Source organism: Setaria italica, chromosome VII, assembly GCF_000263155.2.
Source record: "Setaria italica strain Yugu1 chromosome VII, Setaria_italica_v2.0, whole genome shotgun sequence".
Lineage (NCBI taxonomy): Eukaryota > Viridiplantae > Streptophyta > Magnoliopsida > Poales > Poaceae > Setaria > Setaria italica.
The window spans coordinates 3,814,195-3,832,922 of NC_028456.1; the positions used below are offsets into that span (position 1 = coordinate 3,814,195).

The 18,728-nt window shown below is 44.3% G+C and overlaps 2 protein-coding genes across 2 annotated transcripts; one reads left to right on the forward strand and one right to left on the reverse strand.

Annotated features, from left to right (window-relative positions):
* The first annotated feature begins 8,671 nt into the window (after positions 1 to 8,671).
* On the forward strand, positions 8,672 to 11,437 carry LOC101776958 (protein YIF1B-B). The gene is made up of 5 exons (XM_004975007.2): positions 8,672 to 8,868; positions 10,149 to 10,321; positions 10,396 to 10,494; positions 10,587 to 10,738; positions 10,821 to 11,437. The coding sequence occupies exons 2-5, from the start codon at positions 10,151 to 10,153 to the stop codon at positions 11,200 to 11,202; spliced, it is 804 nt and encodes a 267-aa protein (XP_004975064.1). The 5' UTR covers positions 8,672 to 8,868; positions 10,149 to 10,150; the 3' UTR covers positions 11,203 to 11,437.
* Positions 11,438 to 11,808: 371 nt separating this feature from the next.
* Positions 11,809 to 15,906, reverse strand: LOC101777366 (ATG8-interacting protein 1). The gene is made up of 3 exons (XM_004975009.4): positions 15,730 to 15,906; positions 14,339 to 15,033; positions 11,809 to 12,253 (listed from the first exon to the last, which is right to left on the reverse strand). Exons 2-3 carry the CDS (start codon positions 15,016 to 15,018, stop codon positions 12,247 to 12,249), a joined length of 687 nt encoding a protein of 228 aa, XP_004975066.1. The 5' UTR covers positions 15,019 to 15,033; positions 15,730 to 15,906; the 3' UTR covers positions 11,809 to 12,246.
* Positions 15,907 to 18,728: the final 2,822 nt, after the last annotated feature.

Below are 18,728 nucleotides of genomic sequence, written 5' to 3' on the forward strand. Positions count from 1 at the left end.
GGTCAAACCTTTTAAACAAATAACCGGAATTCCTTTCAATTGGGGCATACGTTTCATTTTTTTTTTTTAAAAATGATCCCCCACCGCCATCCAAAAAAAACCCCCCCCCGCCCGTACCCCTAGAAAACCACCCCCCCCCCCCCCCCCTAGAATTCCACCCCCCCCCCCGGGGACCCGCCCACCCCCCCCAGGGGGGCCCCCCCCAAAGGCCCCCCCGGACGCCCGAAGCCGCCCATGTGGGCCCCCCCCGGAAGGGCCCCCGGGGCCGCCCCCCCAATTCAGTGGACCCCCCCCGAAAAAGCCCCGCTCTGTAGCCTTTCAGGCCCCCCCCGGAGGGGCCCGAGGGGGTGCCCCCCCCCCCCCCCCCGTCCGGTGGCCGCCCGCTTGGAGGCCCTTGCCCGCGGCCGCCCCGCGCCCGCCATTGTCCGGAGGCCGTCCGCCCCTCAGCCTGGACGCCTGCGGCCGCCCCCGCCGGTGGTCCACGGCCCGTCGCCCACGCCCTCCACGGCCGGAGGTCGTCTGACCCCCGCTCGGTGCCCGCCCCCACGCCTTGCCGCCGGTGTTCATCAGTGAGGTAAAACTCTAAGAAGAGTTATAGTTAACTAGATAAAATAGTTAGATAGATAAATTAGGATTAGATTGTTAGGTAGAATTTAGATAGGTAGGTAGAATTGGTAGATGAAATTGTTATATACGTAAATTAGAATAGTTAGGTAGAATTGTTAGATATGAAAATTTATCTTTATGAATTGCAATGATAGAATAACTACAGGATACTCATGAGACTATTTAACTAGATGCATGTCCAATTTTCTTCACGTAGTTAGATGTATAGTTAGTTACATAGTAAACTAGTTATTTAGTTAAGTAGTTGTATAGTTAAGTACATAGGTACATATGATGTGACATAGTTAGTTAGTTGTATGACATAGTTAGTTAGTTGTATTTAGTAGTTAATAGGCAATTGATACTATCTCATTTCATACTAGAGATCTTGTACTTAGAATGTTTGATTTATTATGGACTAAATGAATTATACGTCGTTATATTGATATACTAGATGGAGAACGTAGTGAGCATATATCTCAGAGGCACCGTGGAAAGGGATGAATATGGATGTGTTAAGTTTGTTGCCATGCAGTGCGAGGTTGTCATATTTGATGAGAAACCCTCGTTTAGTGAGTTGCTTGCAAGGGCTCGGGAGGAGTTATATTGTCATGAAGATGATGAAATCACAGTCGAGGGCATACTTTGATGAGGACACCACGAGTACATCTACACCAGCAGCACCTCAGGCGCCTCCAGTTGCTCCTCCACCTCAGGCGCCTACAATTGATAATCCAGTTGGGCCAATCACTCGGGCCCGTGCGAGAGAATTAAACTTCATTATGGTGTTAAGGAACAAAGGCCCAGCGGAATAAGAAGATGGCCCAACAGTGCAGCCCAGGTGGGGCGCCTAGGGTTGGGCGCGCGCGACCCCTCCGGACTCCAGGGGCTGCGCCCCCTTTATTTAGTCGGAGTCCCTTTTGTTTACGACTTGAGTTTTGTTTTACATCTAGCTTTAGCTACTCTCGAACACGCACAAATACGCGCTGTCCTTGTGTGATTCAGAACTCCACCTTCGAGTGATATTTAGATTGCTCGCCTCTTTTTCTTGTTTGTTCTTCGATTGCGGACAGGAATCGATCTTCGTGATCAGGCTGATCTCGCACCGGCGAGGTTGGTAACCATCGGGAATTGGTTCAGCAATTGCATTGGCGCTTCGGGTTCGCTCGTCGTAGTCGGATAGTGAGGGTCTACTTCCACCAAGTCGAATTTATCTCCACTCACCGAAAGATCGGACACTCCGACTCTATCATACTTCACCTAGGTTCCCCTCTCAACATTCAAAGGAAGATGGTCCCAATTCGGTGTGCAGGCCAGTGGGAAAAATATGTGAGGATGGTTATGAATGGTCATTCCCCAAGTGTTGAAGTGGTTGTTCATCGGGTGGGAGTTGATCCAAATCCTCGTCAGTTTTCCTGACCAATGGGTCAACGGGCACACTTCGATCCTCCCGTCCCAGAACCTGTTATTCCCGATGCTGAATCTGCCCCTAATGAAGTAGTTGGACATGGTTGTCGGATTGTTGATGATGTGGCGGACTCTCCTAATGAGTTCCTTTTCACTCAGAATGATCCGAGTAAGTGTCTTACCAGTTTCTGTTGTTGTGAGGTAATCCCATTCGTTCCATCAATTTATTCTTTACTCATATTTGTACTTGATGGCGCAGGAGATATTCCAGAAAATGTGGATGTGCCTCTAGTTGATGCGCAAGTGCAATGTGGAGATGGATTGCGTGGCTCCAATAGTGTTGAAATTTTGAATGATGAAGATGCATACGAGATGGGAGTGGATCTTGATTCTGATGATGATCGTCCTGTTGGAGAGATGACAGAGAGTGATATTGAGATGTTCAGGCGTATCTTCCCTGGACGTCATGATCCAATAGTTCACGAGTTTAGCGATCTGACTCTTTTCGATCAGGCGTTTGCAGAAGGACGTGATGATGAGCTCCTAGAAGCTCCTGAAGCTAGTCCTAGTATGGTTATTGAGGAGGGAAGGGTATTTAAGGAACTTCCCGCATTGAAGAGATGGTTGCAAGCTTTTGCGGTAATACGGAAGAGACCGTACAAAGTGTTGCATTCATATGCGAAGCATCGTTACACAGTTGTGTGTGACAAGGAACGGTGCCCATGGAGGGTTTGTGCAAGGAAGCAACATATCACCGGAAAGTGGAAAATCACAAAAGTTGTCGGTCCACACAATTGTGCTGACCATGAGCTTACAGTGAGACATCCGCAGCTAACATCTACCCTCATTGCGAAGCGGTTGATGGGAATATTGAAGGAACAACCCAACATGAAAGTGAGAACAATTATCAGAACTATTGAGGAGATTTATGGAGGTTATGTGATAACATATGGTAAAGCTTGGAGGGCTAAGCAGCGAGCGTGGAAGATGATATATGGGGATTGGGAGTCTGGGTACGAGCAGCTGCCAGTGCTTTTTAATGTAATAAAAGCGGTGAATCTAGGCATGCATTATGAGTATATCCCAAAGCCAAATGCTTGGAAGGATGGGAGGCAGATATTCGGGCGGGCGTTCTGGTGCTTCCCTCAGTCTGTGGAAGCCTTTAGGCACTGTCATCCTGTTTTCTCTATTGATGGTACATTTTTTATTGGCAAATACAGGGGCACACTTCTTATAGCCATATCTTGTGACGCGAACAATATGTTGGTTCCTTTGGCATTTGCATTGATTGAGAGGGAGAACAATGACAGTTGGGGATGGTTCTTAAGACTAGTCCGGAAACATGTGGTTGGTCCTGGCAGGGAGGTTGGCGTCATATCCGATAGGCATCAGGGCATACTTTATGCTGTGCAAGAGCAGATAGAGGGCTATGCACCTTTGCATCATCGTTGGTGCACTCGGCACCTTGCGGAGAACCTTCTTCGGAAGGATGGTGTGAAGGATAATTTTGATCTGTTTCAAGTTGCTGCTCGTCAGCTTGAGGACTATTACTTTCAGCGCAAATTGGAGCAGGTAAGGACTGCAACAAATGCAGAAGGTAGACAATGGCTCGCTGGTTCGATGAGAGATTTGGATAAATGGACTAGATCTCACGACACCGGTGGTTGGAGGTACGAGTTTCAGTGCAGTAACATGGCCGAGTCATTCAATAAGTTGTTATTGGGGATACGTGCTATGCCTGTGAATGCAATCGTTGAATTCACCTTCTACAGGCTTGTTGCGTGGTTCAATGAAAGACACGCAAAAGCAGAAGCGTTGCAGATTGCTGGGGAGAGATGGGCTGAAAAACCAAAGAGATATCTCATCATTGCAAATGAAAGGGCTTCCACACATGAGGTGCAATGTTTTGATCTCGGCTCAGGGACTTATCAGGTCGAGCATAGGGGCGGTACAACGTCCGACGGCGAGATCCGAGAGTCGAGGATACATGTGGTAGTCCTCCGAGATTTCAAGTGCACTTGTGGTAGGCCAAGACAGTACCACTTCGTATGTTCTCATTTGGTGGCAGCAGCTAAGCATCGCAATTTTGATATCGAGAGCATGATACGTCATGAGTTCAGCGTAGACACACTTGTGCGGACATGGAGCCCCCGCTTCGTGCCTTTCCGGGATCCTAGAGAGTGGCCTCCATATGATGGGCCAAAATATGTTGCGGATCCAGCTTACCATTGGAACAAACGTGGAACAAGGAAGCGAACGAGGCATAACATGACTATGGATCAGGTATCCGGAAGAACGAGGCGTGGTAGAGCAACACCATTTCTTGCTGATCCAAAACAGAACGAGTGCGGCAAGTGCGGTAGATTGGGCCATAATTCACGCACTTGCCGTTGGCAGATTAGTGAGGTGCGACTAGTAGCTCTTTTCATTACTTCATATTTGTTTTATTCATGCAGGTTATGTTTCTACATCTCTAACTTCATGATTCATTGTTTACTAATCTTATTTGTTTTCGTCTTTTTTAGGATGGCGCACTTCCACCTTCTAGACCAGGCGTACGACCAGACCCACCGAGGTCATCTCATAGCGGAAGGGCAGGTACTAATCTACAATTCATGATTCAAGCATTGCAAGCGTCCACGTCTTCTTTCCTAAGAAATATCTTACTCGGTTTGTTTGCATGCAGGTCCTTCCACTCCTTCGTTCTAGAGCCCATGATGGGTTTTTGGCGCTGTAGTACGACGACCGTTTCACTCCTTTGCTAGAGATGGCGGGCCTAGATTTCATCTCGTATCAGGTTCATCGTGGGATGCCTAAGTTCAACTCAGCGGCTATAACTGTGTTGGTTGACAGGTAATACTTTATTTCTATTACCTCCGTTCATATTCAATTTATTATGTCCTTACATGTTAACAAGTAATAATGCTGCAAAATGTAGGTGGCGGCCCGAGACTCACAGCTTCCACCTGCCGTTCGGAGAGATGACAGTGACCTTACAGGACTGTTAGAAGATGCTAGGTCTGTCGATTCGCGGCCACGCAGTGACTGGACCGTGCGTCTCAGAGGGTTGGAGAGCACGAGTGGTAGCCTTCCTTGGGCGAGAGGTTGAGGACCAGGGGACTCGCACATCTGGAGTGCTAATCTCCTAGCTGCGGGAACACTTCGGCCAGTGCCCCCAGGACGCGGATGCGGAGATAGTTGGGCACTACTGTAGGGCGTGGATCCTACACCTGTTTGCTTGCGTTCTTTTCCCAGACGCTACAGGTGACACTGCGTCTTGGATGTGGATCCACTACCTCACTGACTGGCACCAGGCACATCTTTACAGTTGGGGATCAGCTGTGCTGTGTTTTCTATACTGGCAGCTGTGCGAGGCGTGCCGTCGGACTTCGGGCTCCGCGTCAGTTGGTGGGTGTGTCTACCTATTGCAGTTATGGATGTGGGCTCGTCTTCCTATTGGTCGTCCCGAGATTCTGCCACGTCGACCATGGTTCCCAGGTGAGATGCCGAGACGGCAGCCGACATGGGCATATATTTGGGATCAGGTTAAGGTTAGCCATACGAGGTTGGACCGTGCGTACCTGAATTACATCAATGAGATAGACGCGCTCACGGCTCATAGTGTAAGTCAAATTTTTATTAACATGCTTTGTAATATTTTAGTATAACAACTAACATCTTGTTTTGACATGTTGCATGTAAATTGGCAGCCTTACGAAGGAGAGGACGCACTTCCTTTTACCCTTAGCTTCACGTGTGGGTTGGACGATGATCTGTACAGGATGAAGTGCCCTCTCATATGCTTCTATGCTGTCGAGTACCACCTGCCAGATCGAGTAGCACGACAGTTTGGGATGAGGCAGATTTGACCACCACCGGCGACCTCGACTAGTGTGGAGCTACATAGGTAAGTCTTTTCGTATTTGAATTATTTCAATACCATTAACTAAATTTTGCCTAGCAGTAACATGTAATGTGATGTGCAGCGTGGATCGTAAGAAGAAACGGAAGGTCTTTGAGTGGGCCGCGTTCCACCAGGCGTACATTGACGATTGGGAGAACTTCGACGAAAACGTGGATGAGAACGTCGAGCTGCACACAAACAGTGAGTACAGGCAATACCAGACTTGGTACCAAGGTGCGACGCGTCACAGGCTGAGGGCAGCGTGGACGGAAGATGACTACGCCGATATCCACTCATCCGACGACGAAGACACGGTGTACGATCAGAGTACTCGTACTGGAAAGCAGGTGGAGGCAGGACCAATCCTGGATAGGATGGTAAGACAATTGCTTCACTTTTCTATGTTCTATGTTAAGTTACTTAGAGATTTAGTTAGTTAGATAAGGACTTAGTGACCATCTGACTTAATCATTTAGTCATTTAGAGACTTAGTGTGTAAGTAAGTTAATGACTTAATCATTTATTGCTTTAGTGACTTAGTCATTTGTTGCAGGGCCGTACCCTCCAAACCTCGGTTAGAGATATAGAGCATTTCCGTCCTACAGTTACGGACCCCGAGACGCGGAGCTTCCTAGAGGTAAGTCTCAAATTATTCTTTCTAATACTTTATTAATATGTTACATTCTTCTTTCGTGTAACTAGTTTTTACTACTGCAGCGATTGTCAAATCGGCTTCGCCGTGTCGCTGCTCGTTGTGGTTGCAGGACTGCCACGACGCGAGACATGCACGTTCCATCCCTACGCGAAGGAGGCGTCGGTACGTCTAGCCAAGGCCCCTCAGGTTCGAAATCAATTGCATCCGAGGATGAGGACAATGACGACGACGACAATGAGCAGAGGGCCGAGGAGCTTGGCCCGTCTCAGCTCCAGGAGGCTCCCTTAACTCAGCCTACACAGGTTGTAGGCACTAGACTACGTCGTCCACGTTCTCCTTACACTCCAAGCACCGACGCCCTTGGTCACAAGGGTAAGGGTAAGACTAGGAGGCAGTGACAGTTCTTATTGCGAACTTTGTATTATATGGACTATTTGTATATATGGATTTTCATTCTGAACTATTGTGGATTCTATTATGAATGTGTCATATGCTTGTGTCATATGCTTCTATGCTTGTATGTTTGTATTTATGTTCACTATTCATCTCGTAATTTTGTATGGATTGCATCAAAAAGTAGGGGAAATTCTGCCGAAATTTCGCTAACAAGTACCCTTTTTATTTTCTGCGGAAATTTCACTAGACTACGACTTCGAAGTGCATTACATCACAAAATAAACATAGGTCGTCTACAAATTGCGTGTCCATACTTAAAGTGCATTATTACATGACAACATAATAAAAGTCTCACAGTAGAAAATATTGTTCATAAATAAACCATAGAACTAGAACCTAAATATGGCTACTGAGTGCAACGAGGCCACTTTCCCTTCCTTAAGGCATCGGGATTCTCCTCAACCGCTGCTTTCGCTCGGCGTGCCCGCTCAAGCTTCTTCTCTCTCTCCTCCCTATTCGCAGCAACCCGCCTCCTTTCCTCCTTTTCCTTATGCTCCTTTTCCTCAGCCTCCTTTATGAGCCTCTTCTCGTACACCTCCTTCCTCTCTGCATCCCAGCGCATCATATACTCCAAAAACTCCTTGTCTTCAGGATTGATCTCAGTGTCGATCCACTGCTCAAAATCACATAGCGGTGGAGGGGTCTACAACAAATGCAATTGTTATAAAACAAAAAAATTATGGACAATAATTATAAGACAACAACAATTCCTTACCAACATGTTAATGCGGCGCTGACGAAGTGTAGGTTCAAACGTAAAGTTGGAACACATCCAATACCTCTGCCTATACGTGGCATGTTCATCGGACTTGGCTACCTTGCAAGGATCGCCACAAAAGCACATCGGCACTGGAACACCACTAGGCAGAGGCAATGGATCGAACGCATTCCCGGTCTTCTTGGCGCCATAACTACAATTTAGTTTATTTCGTTCTATGAATCAAACGCACTTAACAATAAACCTACAATTAAGGTTTTTTCATTTGATCCACAACAATGAGCATATAACATAACTACGTGCGCTGAGATTACCTTAGTTTCTTAGCTTTTCCACTCCTCGGCATCCTACATTTGCATGAAACCCTAAGTTCAAAAATGCAACAAATATATAGAGAATCGATTTGAAAAAAAGGTACGAGGGAGAGAGGATATCTTGCTCTTCAGGATCCACGGATCAAATGAAAGTTTCCTAAGCTACAATGTCGATTCGTAGTCTAGGACGAAGTAGGGAGAGTAAAAACCCGAGAGAGTGGAGAAGAATGAGGAGGAACTCTCGGGTAGGAAGAAAGGTGGCGGTATATGTAGGGAGGCTTGGCGCCAGGCTCGCTGGCACCAAGCCTCGGCGTCACGTCAGGGGTCGGCGCCACGTCGGAGGCGTGTGGGAGGGACCTTGGCGCCAGGCATTCTAGCGCCAAGACGTTATAGCCTGGCGCCAAGCTAAGGGTCCATTTTCGGAATTAGTTTCGCCAGGACCTATTTGTGAAATTTTTTCGTGAAAAGACCCAAAATAAAAAAAAGTCGGCAAAATTTGGAGTGGAGCGGAGCAGTCCCGCCCTTAGAAATCCCACGCGACATTGCCACGTCACGCCGGCCACGAAGGCAAAGCACGCGCCCGGCGGCTTTCTTTCCGCTTTCGCGTCCTTCCGCCCGAAGGAAACGAGACGAGACGCCCCAAAAAAACGAACAGCTTTCTCCTTCAACCGCGAGGAAGGAAAGAACCCGCACCGCTCACACAGGCTCCCAACGCGCCTCCGCCGGCCGCGCGCGGTTGCCTCCTCTCCCCGCTCGCCGGATCCCTCTGCCCTCCACCGCGGCGCCGCTCCTCCACCGCTTCATCCAAGTAAGTCCCCCCTGTCTTCTCTTGGCCCGCATGAATCCCGAGCCGATTTTGCGCTTAATCGAGCCCGAATCCCTCTCGTCCGCTCCACAAGTTCGATCCGTTTGAGTGAACCCCTCGAATTCCCCTATTCGAAGAGTCGAGCGGGTGGAGCGGTGGTTCGCTCCTCTGCGTTCGTGTGGCGTCCAACGAATCCAATCCGTCCGCCGGTTCGATTTGTTTCTTCTCCTCATTTAAAGATTTAAAAAATTAAAGATAAAAAAGATGAGGGGCACTCTTGTTCTCACCAACGAGCAAGGATTCGGTTTGGTAACGGAGACAGCTCTTAGTGTATAGGACCATGAGGATCTTGTGAGTAAGGTTGATGCTGTTCTTAGAATTTCGGAAGCCTGACTGAAGCGAATACTGATCTATCGAGATTCCCTACTTTGGTTGTGCGTCTTTAGTTACTCGATGGTCTATAAAGAAGTGGAGATTAGATAAATTAAGAATGCTACGATGGAAGGAAGTACCTAGTTAGGATCATCCCTGGAAGCAACCCAAGAAATTTAAGATTTTTGTCTCTGTTTATGTAATTCCGTGTGTTCTAGCAATAGTTGTAACAAGGGAATTTTATGTTTCTACAAATGTCCGGTATTTCTTCACTTCTAGAAAATACAATTTATTCGCTTTTAGTAAAATGATTATCATTGCGGTATTACAGTCAATCAGGTTAGCTGAAATGTCCCTACCTGCTTTTTACGTCTCAATGGGTGTGGTTACTTGCGGTTATTGATTGATATTCTTATGCCCATATGATGCCAGTCATAGGGTATGGTCTTGATTTTCATATGTTGGACAAGTCGATGATGGACAAGTATATCAGTCTACATATGTTGGACTCTTCTGTAACTGGACTTTGGCTTCAATTGATAATATAGTATCGCTTATGCTTCTGAGAGATGATCTATAAAATTTCTCAATTATCTTTGTAATTTGGAAATTCTCTCTTCTAGCCTGCTGTAGTTTGACTCCAGAATCATGTTGCATTCTTTTTATATGTATTCTGGGGATTTTTTTTAAAATTATGATATGCCTAGAGATCAAGCAGAACAGGAAAAAAAAACAACCTGTCTCCCTTAGCAGCGTCATAAATATCTCTGGTATACTTACCTTGTTTTATGTCACACCATGCTAATGCTGTTTCATCCTCATTGATTTGTTGGCCACAACCCACAAATATGTCATGTCGATTATGATATTATCATTATGATCTAACAGTTTTTTACCTATGTTCACCGCAGCCATGTATAATAACTACGGGAACCCTCCTGGGATGCAGATGCCACAGCAGAATTCTCAGCCTGGCCAGTTTAACAATCCATTATATGGTGCAAGCTCAGGCCTAATTAGATCTGGGCTAGGAGTATATGGAGAGAAGTTCTTGGGTTCCAGTTCAGAATTTATGCAAAGCAACGTAAAGAGCCTCCAAGAAACCTTATTCTTTGATATTTCTGCATTCTTTCTAAATTATTGGTTCTGTTCTTGCAGATCAATAGATACTTCTCCAACCCACAGTATTATTTCCATGTGAATGATCAATATGTCAGGAACAAGTTGAAAGTTATATTGTTTCCGTTCTTTCACAGGGTAAATAATCTTTCCTAATAACATTGCATGTAAAACTGGTTATTTGATGTAGTCTACCGAAATAAAGTGCTATTTCCCTAATATTTGTGCAGGGCCACTGGACTCGGATAAGTGAACCTGTTGGTGGGCGTTTGTCCTATAAACCTCCAATCTATGACATAAATGCACCAGATCTGTACATCCCTTTCATGGCATTTGGAAGCTTCATCATTCTTGCAGGCTTCACATTAGGTTTCATGGGAAAGTGAGTTGTTGGCAGTTATTCATCAATCGCCAAATCGTTATGACCGAATGTCCCTAATTTAATGTGCCTGATACTCGTGCAGGTTTACTCCAGAAGCTATAAATCTGCAGTTTACAAGGGCACTCATCGGATGGGCCTTCCAGCTTGTGATCCTGAAAGGTCTGCTCTACTCAATGGGCGGTGGTGAGGTGCCACTACTCGACTTGGTAGCATATGGTGGCTATTTATTTGCCGGTCTATCCCTTGCTGTTGTTGCAAGGCTCATATGGGCATATTCATATTACGTCATGATGCCATGGATGAGCCTGTGCATGGGAGTGTTCTTGGTGAGGACAATGAAGAGGGTGCTTTTCACGGAGATGAGAAGCAGTGAGAGGCACTCATCGCGACAGCATTACTTCCTTCTCTTCATGGCAATAGCTCAGTTTCCCCTGTTCTTCTGGCTTGGCAGCATAGGTGCATGATACAGTTTCTTGTTTGTTTTAGTTCTGCGGTGTTCACATTTCAAGTGAATTTAATTTAAGTAGTAAAATGCTTTGTAAAATAGTTGGAGAATGATCTCAACAGCTTAAGCAGTTTGAGTATCGACGGTATGTTCTTGACTGACTGCATAGATGGGGAGGACTGCTGTCAATCTGCCTTTACCGGCAAGTTCTCTTTAGTTGTTAGTTTTGTGCCTTTTAAAACTACTTGCTATAATTTGCTGTCTTAAATTGGGGATTTTTTTTAAAGTTGCAAACTTTAGCAGAAAAAGAATGACATACGTTTGAGCGGATTACAGGTTTACAAGTACGATTTCAGGCTTGCTGCCTGGGATTTTGCAAAGTTCTCATGACATTAAGAACGGTCCCTATGATTTCAGGCTTACTAGGTGCAATTTTTTACGTCGGCTCAAGTAAACCTAGAATGCTGCCTGAGTTGCACCAAGAAGTAAATCTTGGGGCTATTGCTATGTGCCAGATTAGCAGATAAACTTTACGAGGTATAAATTGATAATACAATCATATCAAAATACCAACCATAATGCTTTCTATGGCACATTGCCAAAACAGTATTTCAGTACTCAGGAGTTACAAATTAGAAGCCAAACATTTCCAGGTTTTCCATTGCCACAAGCAAAAGCACAAATGCATTTCAGTTGCCCTCACTGAACAACCAAGTTCTAACAGACTTTGCAGTATGCAATTCTATATTTTACAGCCACATCGGGGATCGGTTAAAACTTATATCACAGCAAAAGTAGCAGGAACTTAAAATAATGTGCCAGGTGCTCAGGTTGCAAGTACAGAGGTAAGATGATGCGAATGGTCGGATTGAATTTGACATCTTAGAACCCCAGCATTCATTGTAGGCTGCAAATAAAATTCTAGTCAAACATCATATTATTACATTGCCCGTACTCCTTTTCGTCACCGTCACAATCATATTGCATCCACCATCTTGGTTACGACTTGAGGTGACTTGTGAAGACTCATCAGAGCTTTGTGTCAACTAAGACCACTTGTTGATCATCCTCTGCCAGAGCATACAGTTTCAGTTATAGGCAAAGGTAGATACAGGGTAAACCTCTAGGGGATTCAAACTAGCCCAACAAATGATTGCAGCTCCAAACATATCAGTAAATCAGCATAGTAAGGTACCCCTACAAAGGTCAGGACTCAGAAGTAAACAGATAGCTGGTTTCAATAATCATCTTTTTTCTAATTATGTTCATTTTAGCAGAACAACACATATCACAACATCAACCTTTGATAACAAAGAATTGAAAAAGCAATGCAACAATGTGCAGGAATGCTATTGAGAGAGCACATATGAAATGCAAAATATCTTTCCTTCTCAAGGGAACGTTGGGGGAGAGATAAATGCCTAAACATCGCACTAGGACAACATGGCAAATTTCTGGTGCTCTTCTTACTGATGGAATGTCAAGCATTCCATTTTCAGTAGGGCCCGTGACGCTGTGCTGTTTGTATTGCATATGTCAAAACAAATAGTGCAGTGGGACCACAAATTTGGTACGCTATTCTATAAGAACCCTCTCAGCATGTTTCAGGTATGTTTCCTCAGTAGTCAGTGCAAAGGAGCTCACGTGTCGGCCAGTGAGAAAGCAGTTAAATGTATAGCATCAAGTACCAAGTTCTCAAAAAGCTGAAGCTCTACTCAACTACTCCCTCCGTTTCAAATTGTAGGTCGTTTTGGCTTTTCTAGGTTCATAGAAATTTTTATGCATCTAGACATACACTATATTTAGGTGCATACATGTTTGTATGCACCTGGAAAAGCCAAAACGACCTACAACTTGGAATGGAGGGAGTACAAAGCTTTTATTCCCAAGAAAGCTGGGACAGGCTAGAGATGAAACCCAACATGAGCCACCAGTAGACGGATCAATAGATAAAAATTAACAAGGTAAAAATGCAAAACAACTGAATCTATAGCAGCACAAAAGTGCCTCAAGGATCTAATGTTGTGGACACATAACACTACCAAACAAAAAAAAACCCTCAAAGTCTGCACATAATAGTTATTACCGCAAGACAGCAGAAGAAAATTCTAATTTGGATATCATCACCTAAGAATAAACTATAAAAAACATAGATATTGATGTAGATCCTTGATGTTAATAAACAAATTAACAGGAATACCTTCAAACAAAAAAAAAGAGATGTACATATCACAGGGGACCATGGACCTGTTGCTATTATTGCCTTTAAGAAGCAGCAACTGCTGGTACATTAACTAGCACTTAATGATATGCAGGATCATATTTGTCGATGCAACCAAATTGTTTGGACAGGATTAAACAAATTAATCACTTCCCAATTGGTTTGAACAAATTAACGTTTCAACTTCCAAACCATTCAGTAACATATCCATAGATCCTTATCATTATCACTTTATCAGCCATTTTCAGTAACAAGCCATGAAGTCAACATGCTAGGTTATTGCTACAGATCCAAGTTGAAGAATTAGCAAAATGATGAGCTGCAAGAAAGAATAAGAAAAAATGGTTCCAAATTTTGGAACAAACATGAAAAAAAATTGGAGACTCATGAACTAATTTCATTTCACACTAGTGTATTAAAAAAACACAAATGCAACAGCAATCATGTAGATTCACATATAAATGGCAATTGAAAACCTTAATGCGAAAACAGAAAGAATCTAAGCACACTTTTTAGAGTGACTATTCACATAATAAAATATGTTCAGTTCACATAATAAAAAAAATGACTGGAATAGCACTAGCCTGATACTATGCAAAAGAATACTTGGCCCTTTGGTTCTCCCTCCAGCATTCAAAAATAAAAGTTAAAAGTTTTGTATGCAAAATATAAAGAGATAGTTCCCATAATATTATTTACCAAATATAACAAGACGTTGATATCAATTATAGTTTTCAAAAGACGCAATAACTTTTCCTTCTCTATCCAAATACGCATGTAAGAACCGAGTTCAATATCAGTACCAAAACCAAACTAATTGATATACCACAATATCCTAAGTTCAAAATGCCAAAGAAGGCAAATAGGTTATCTGCATACTTGAAACCTATGAAACAATGTATATATATTTGTAGAAAACAAGAAGTTAACACACCTTACTGCTGAGCCCGAGCGCCACTTAAGGTGGCCAAGGTGCAATTTATCTTTGTGCCAACGCCCCAAAATCACAATTCCAACCAGGGCAGCTGCAACCACCACAGACCAGATAGCATTTGTTTCCTTGGCTTGGTGATACAGGCATGTCATGTGCTTCTTCAACCAGCATTTACATGAAGCACCAGCATCATGGCTCTTGCTGTCTGCAGGCTTAAAAGGCTGGCCCGATTGTTCATCAGAACCATCACCAGCCTCATTGTCATCATCCTGAGCAACAAAACCATGGCCATCATCTTCATCGTGAGAGGTTTCTCTCATCTCTACGTCATCAGCTGAGAGGTTTCTCCCTTCATCATAGAACTGAACTCTCTCAGACCCAGCATCATTCTTGATACTATAATCTTCCACACCGGTACTAACTTCCTGCACATCTTTCTCTGGTTGTATCTCCTCAAAACTGGTCTGTATCGGCAGGTTCTCGTGCTCACTGGGCGGAAACACAAAGTGACCAGACATGAGCAATTCATTGGATGAACTGTGCTCTTCATTAACAGGCTTTGCTTCCGTTCCAGCAGGCCCGGGCGCCGCTTCATAGGCGGACGCTGTGAGAGTCACCACTTCCCAGTCCGCCCCACGGGGGGTGGTTCCCTCTCCCACCTCTTTCTCATTATCAGCCATGTCCACAAATCTGATCTGTCATTTATTGAGGAAAAAAAAAGCAATTAGGCTTGCAGACAAATGATGCAATTACATAGAAATCTTATAAACAACACTACATTACATAGCAAGTTGCAGTCATCAAGCCTTGCCAATACCAGACAGGAACTGGAGCTCATACATTGATTCATCAAGAAGTAAACATTATAGAGGAACCAATTTTCACACTTCTGAACCACCTAAGGTGATTGAATTAGCACTACACCGCAGCTACCAGAGAAATGTGCACCAGAGACTCACAGTCTACAATCTAATTCCAGCCTGAGAAGGTCTCCAAAGGGTGGGAAACAATCTATCTAAGCAACGGATGCTAGAGCCACTGTCAATCTAATCTAATCTAATCTATCATCACATCTATTCCACACCTAAGCACCCACTCGCGAACGCGACGAACTTGACCAAGAGTAACCATGAAAGGCGACAGCTTATCGCTGACCTCGTTCCTTAAGACACAAAAAAACCGGGGCGGGATACACCCAAGCACCCACGGATCTCGCGCGCTCGACGCTCTCAAGTACAGGAACAGTATGAACGGACTGGTTGCGCCAGCGGCTGGAACGAACCAGCAACTAGGACTCGGTTTTGGACTCCGCCAGCCGCTCACGGCCGCCGCAGGCAACAACGCACAGCTACAGAGATCAGTTGAAGCAAGGCGGGGGCGGCAGGGCCTACCAGCAGAGACGGATCTCCGGTGCGGAGGAGGCGGAGAGCGAGAAGGTGCTGGGTGCCGCGTGCTTCGGTTGGGGGCAGCGGCGGAGGGAGGGAGAGTTGGGGGAGGAAGTGGTGCGGGTGTGGGAGGGGATCAGATCAAACCGCCATGGGTGGGTGGGAGAGGCGGAGAAGGAAGGGAGAAAGAGGTGGGAAGGGTGAGGGGGTGTGGTGAACGACGCTGGCAGGTGGGGCCCGCGGTCCATGGACTAGGCCCACGCGTACTTCGCCCGGTCGAACCTGCCAAGCACGTAGGCAGCGGCCGAAGCGCGACCCATCCCCCCGGCCCACGTGTCAGACCGCGTTTGGGCTTTGCCTTGCACTTTGCACCCTTTGCCAGTTGCCACAACTGGAATCGGCCATAGGCGGCATTCGGCAATGAAATGGAGATGGATTATCTTTTCTTTTTGAATTTCAAGAGACGGATTATCTTGGTCGATCTCCGACCACAAAAGATGTTTGAGTCATGTTCCTGTCAACCTGTTGTGTTCATGCTGAAAATGACCACTTTTCTAAGCGTTGGTCCCTCTCCACATCTTTTCATTTTTACCTTGATGTTAAACCCTCTGTGATGTCTGGTACCCAAATGGACTGTGCTAATTAACGCACGACCTGTCGCGTGATAGACGAGCGCACGACCCTATCTATCTTCCAATCACACGTGTATGCGGTTCTGAATAACTCGAATTTAACATCATGCAATGCGGTTAATCACATGATACGGAGTGGAGGGTAGGTGGGCAACGTCACACTCCGTATTTATATATGCATACTTTTGTATCCTCTTCAAAATGTAATATCTCTCACATACGACGTCTGATTTTTACTTCATTTATAACTTTGTCTTCCTTACGATGAGACCAACACAAAACAAGATCCACTTTGCATACATTTTAAGATCATTTTATTTATACTATCAACTTATATGTAGTGTTACTAACAACTTATATAGATTCTAGGCCAACTTATGCATATATCGGATGTCAATTTATGTGTATCAACTTGTGTCGAAATAATGTATCAACTTTATTAGTTTTGGTACCATATATGTCATCGTGTCTAGATAGTGTATAGTATTGTGTGTAAAGACAGTCAAGTTACACACAACAGCTGGGTTAACTTACATGTAATAGTACTGTCAACTTATTCACAGGCCCAGCTGGGGGGGGGGGGGGGGGAGGGCGACCCCCCAGGGGCCATGAAGCTAGGGGGCCAAAACCATATAGCGCGGGAAAGGGGTCCGTCCGTGTCCTTGAAAGCCCTTCCAATGATACTGAAACTGCAAATATTGATGAACAAAAAAATTCCGTTTTGACTATTTTTTATCCTAAAAAATGGGAAAATCTTGACAACAGCAAAAAAGATATCTTAATTGAGAAAGGACCTGTGAGAGAAATGGATCTACAATTCCCTTGTGATCCCAGTGGCAGACGTTTTTCTTATGCTTACTACTCCAGGAAATTATCTAATGGTGAGTTTGTTGACAGGAAGTGGTTGGTTTATTCTAAACATGTGGACAAGGTTTATTATTTTTGCTACAAGTTGTTCAAATCAAATCAGAACAAGTTATTGTTAGCATCTTGATGAAGTAAGGGGTTGGAGTAAGTCATTCAAGTGACAGTATCATTAGCCGAAAGAAGTTTCTCCAAATTGAAACTATTGAAAAATTATTTAAGATCAACTATGTCACAAGAAAGATTGAATAGCTTGGCTATGTGCAGTATTGAGAAGGATGTTTTGGACGACATTAATCATAATACTGTTCTTGAAGATTTTGCATCAAGAAATCCCATAAGATGGTTTTTTATAAAGCACTGAAGCATTATATTTTTATTTGAGGTAATCACAATAGTTATTGTTTTTAGTTTTTTGTTTACACTATTATTATGTTTTATGAGCTATACATATATTGTAAAGTTTTCGTACTCGATATTAAAAATTAGGTCAACGGTCCCTTATCTTCTTGCTTACCCAATGACCCTTAAAATTATACAGCCGGCCCTGCTTATGCAAAGCATGTGTATCAACTTATGTGTAAACCAAGTAACAACTTATGTCGAGATTACGTGTTGAATTCATAGAGACCATGCATTTATTCATGTTTTATCTGTCAACTTATATATAAACTCCGTATCAACTTGTTGTATAAAATGATACTTCGAAATATGTGCCATATGGATCTTATTTCATCGTATTTATCACTAAGAATATAAGTGAAAGGGATAAAAGTAGATATATATAATTGTTTATATAAGTATAATATAAAATACTAAAACATATTCCTATTCCCTCTCTGTTGTTTTAATAGCGGAAATTTCAACCACTTTCGCCCTCCGTTAACAAAAATGAAATCTTCTGTACTGCCCACTATCGTCACAACCAAAAATCATGTTGGTCTGTTTGGCCATTATACGCGAGCTCTCTCTCGATCCGTAAGCTATGCATGGCCCTGTAGGCTATATGCCCCGTGGTGTACGTGATCCACAACATCAAAAGCCAAGGCAGGCCAGATGGGCCTATAGACGGCCAGATGAGCCGCCTGGTACTAGTCCCGATATGACCGGGCCCGACTAGGTCCGGCACTATCCAGCCCAACTAGGCCCGTTACTATCCAGTCTGATGTCTTATCCAGGCCGGGCCGGCACTGCGTGCTGAACTGCCGATCCAAGCCCCACACTACAGTCTTTTTATCATGCCGGGCCAGCACAATGGCATGGTAGTACGCCAGCCACTGCTCAACCAAAACTTCAAGTTAAGGAGACGCAAAATTTTTCATTGAAGTCACAAAATTCACATCATAGCATAACTTAGATCACAATCCACAACTCAGAGAGGAGACAAATAATTTCAAAAGTTTGAGTTGATGCAATTGCTGCCTCATTAAAAATCTATCTAAGTAAAACTCACACCTCGTGAGAAACCCTAGATAGAAAAAAAGAGTGCACCACAACTCAATCAACTAA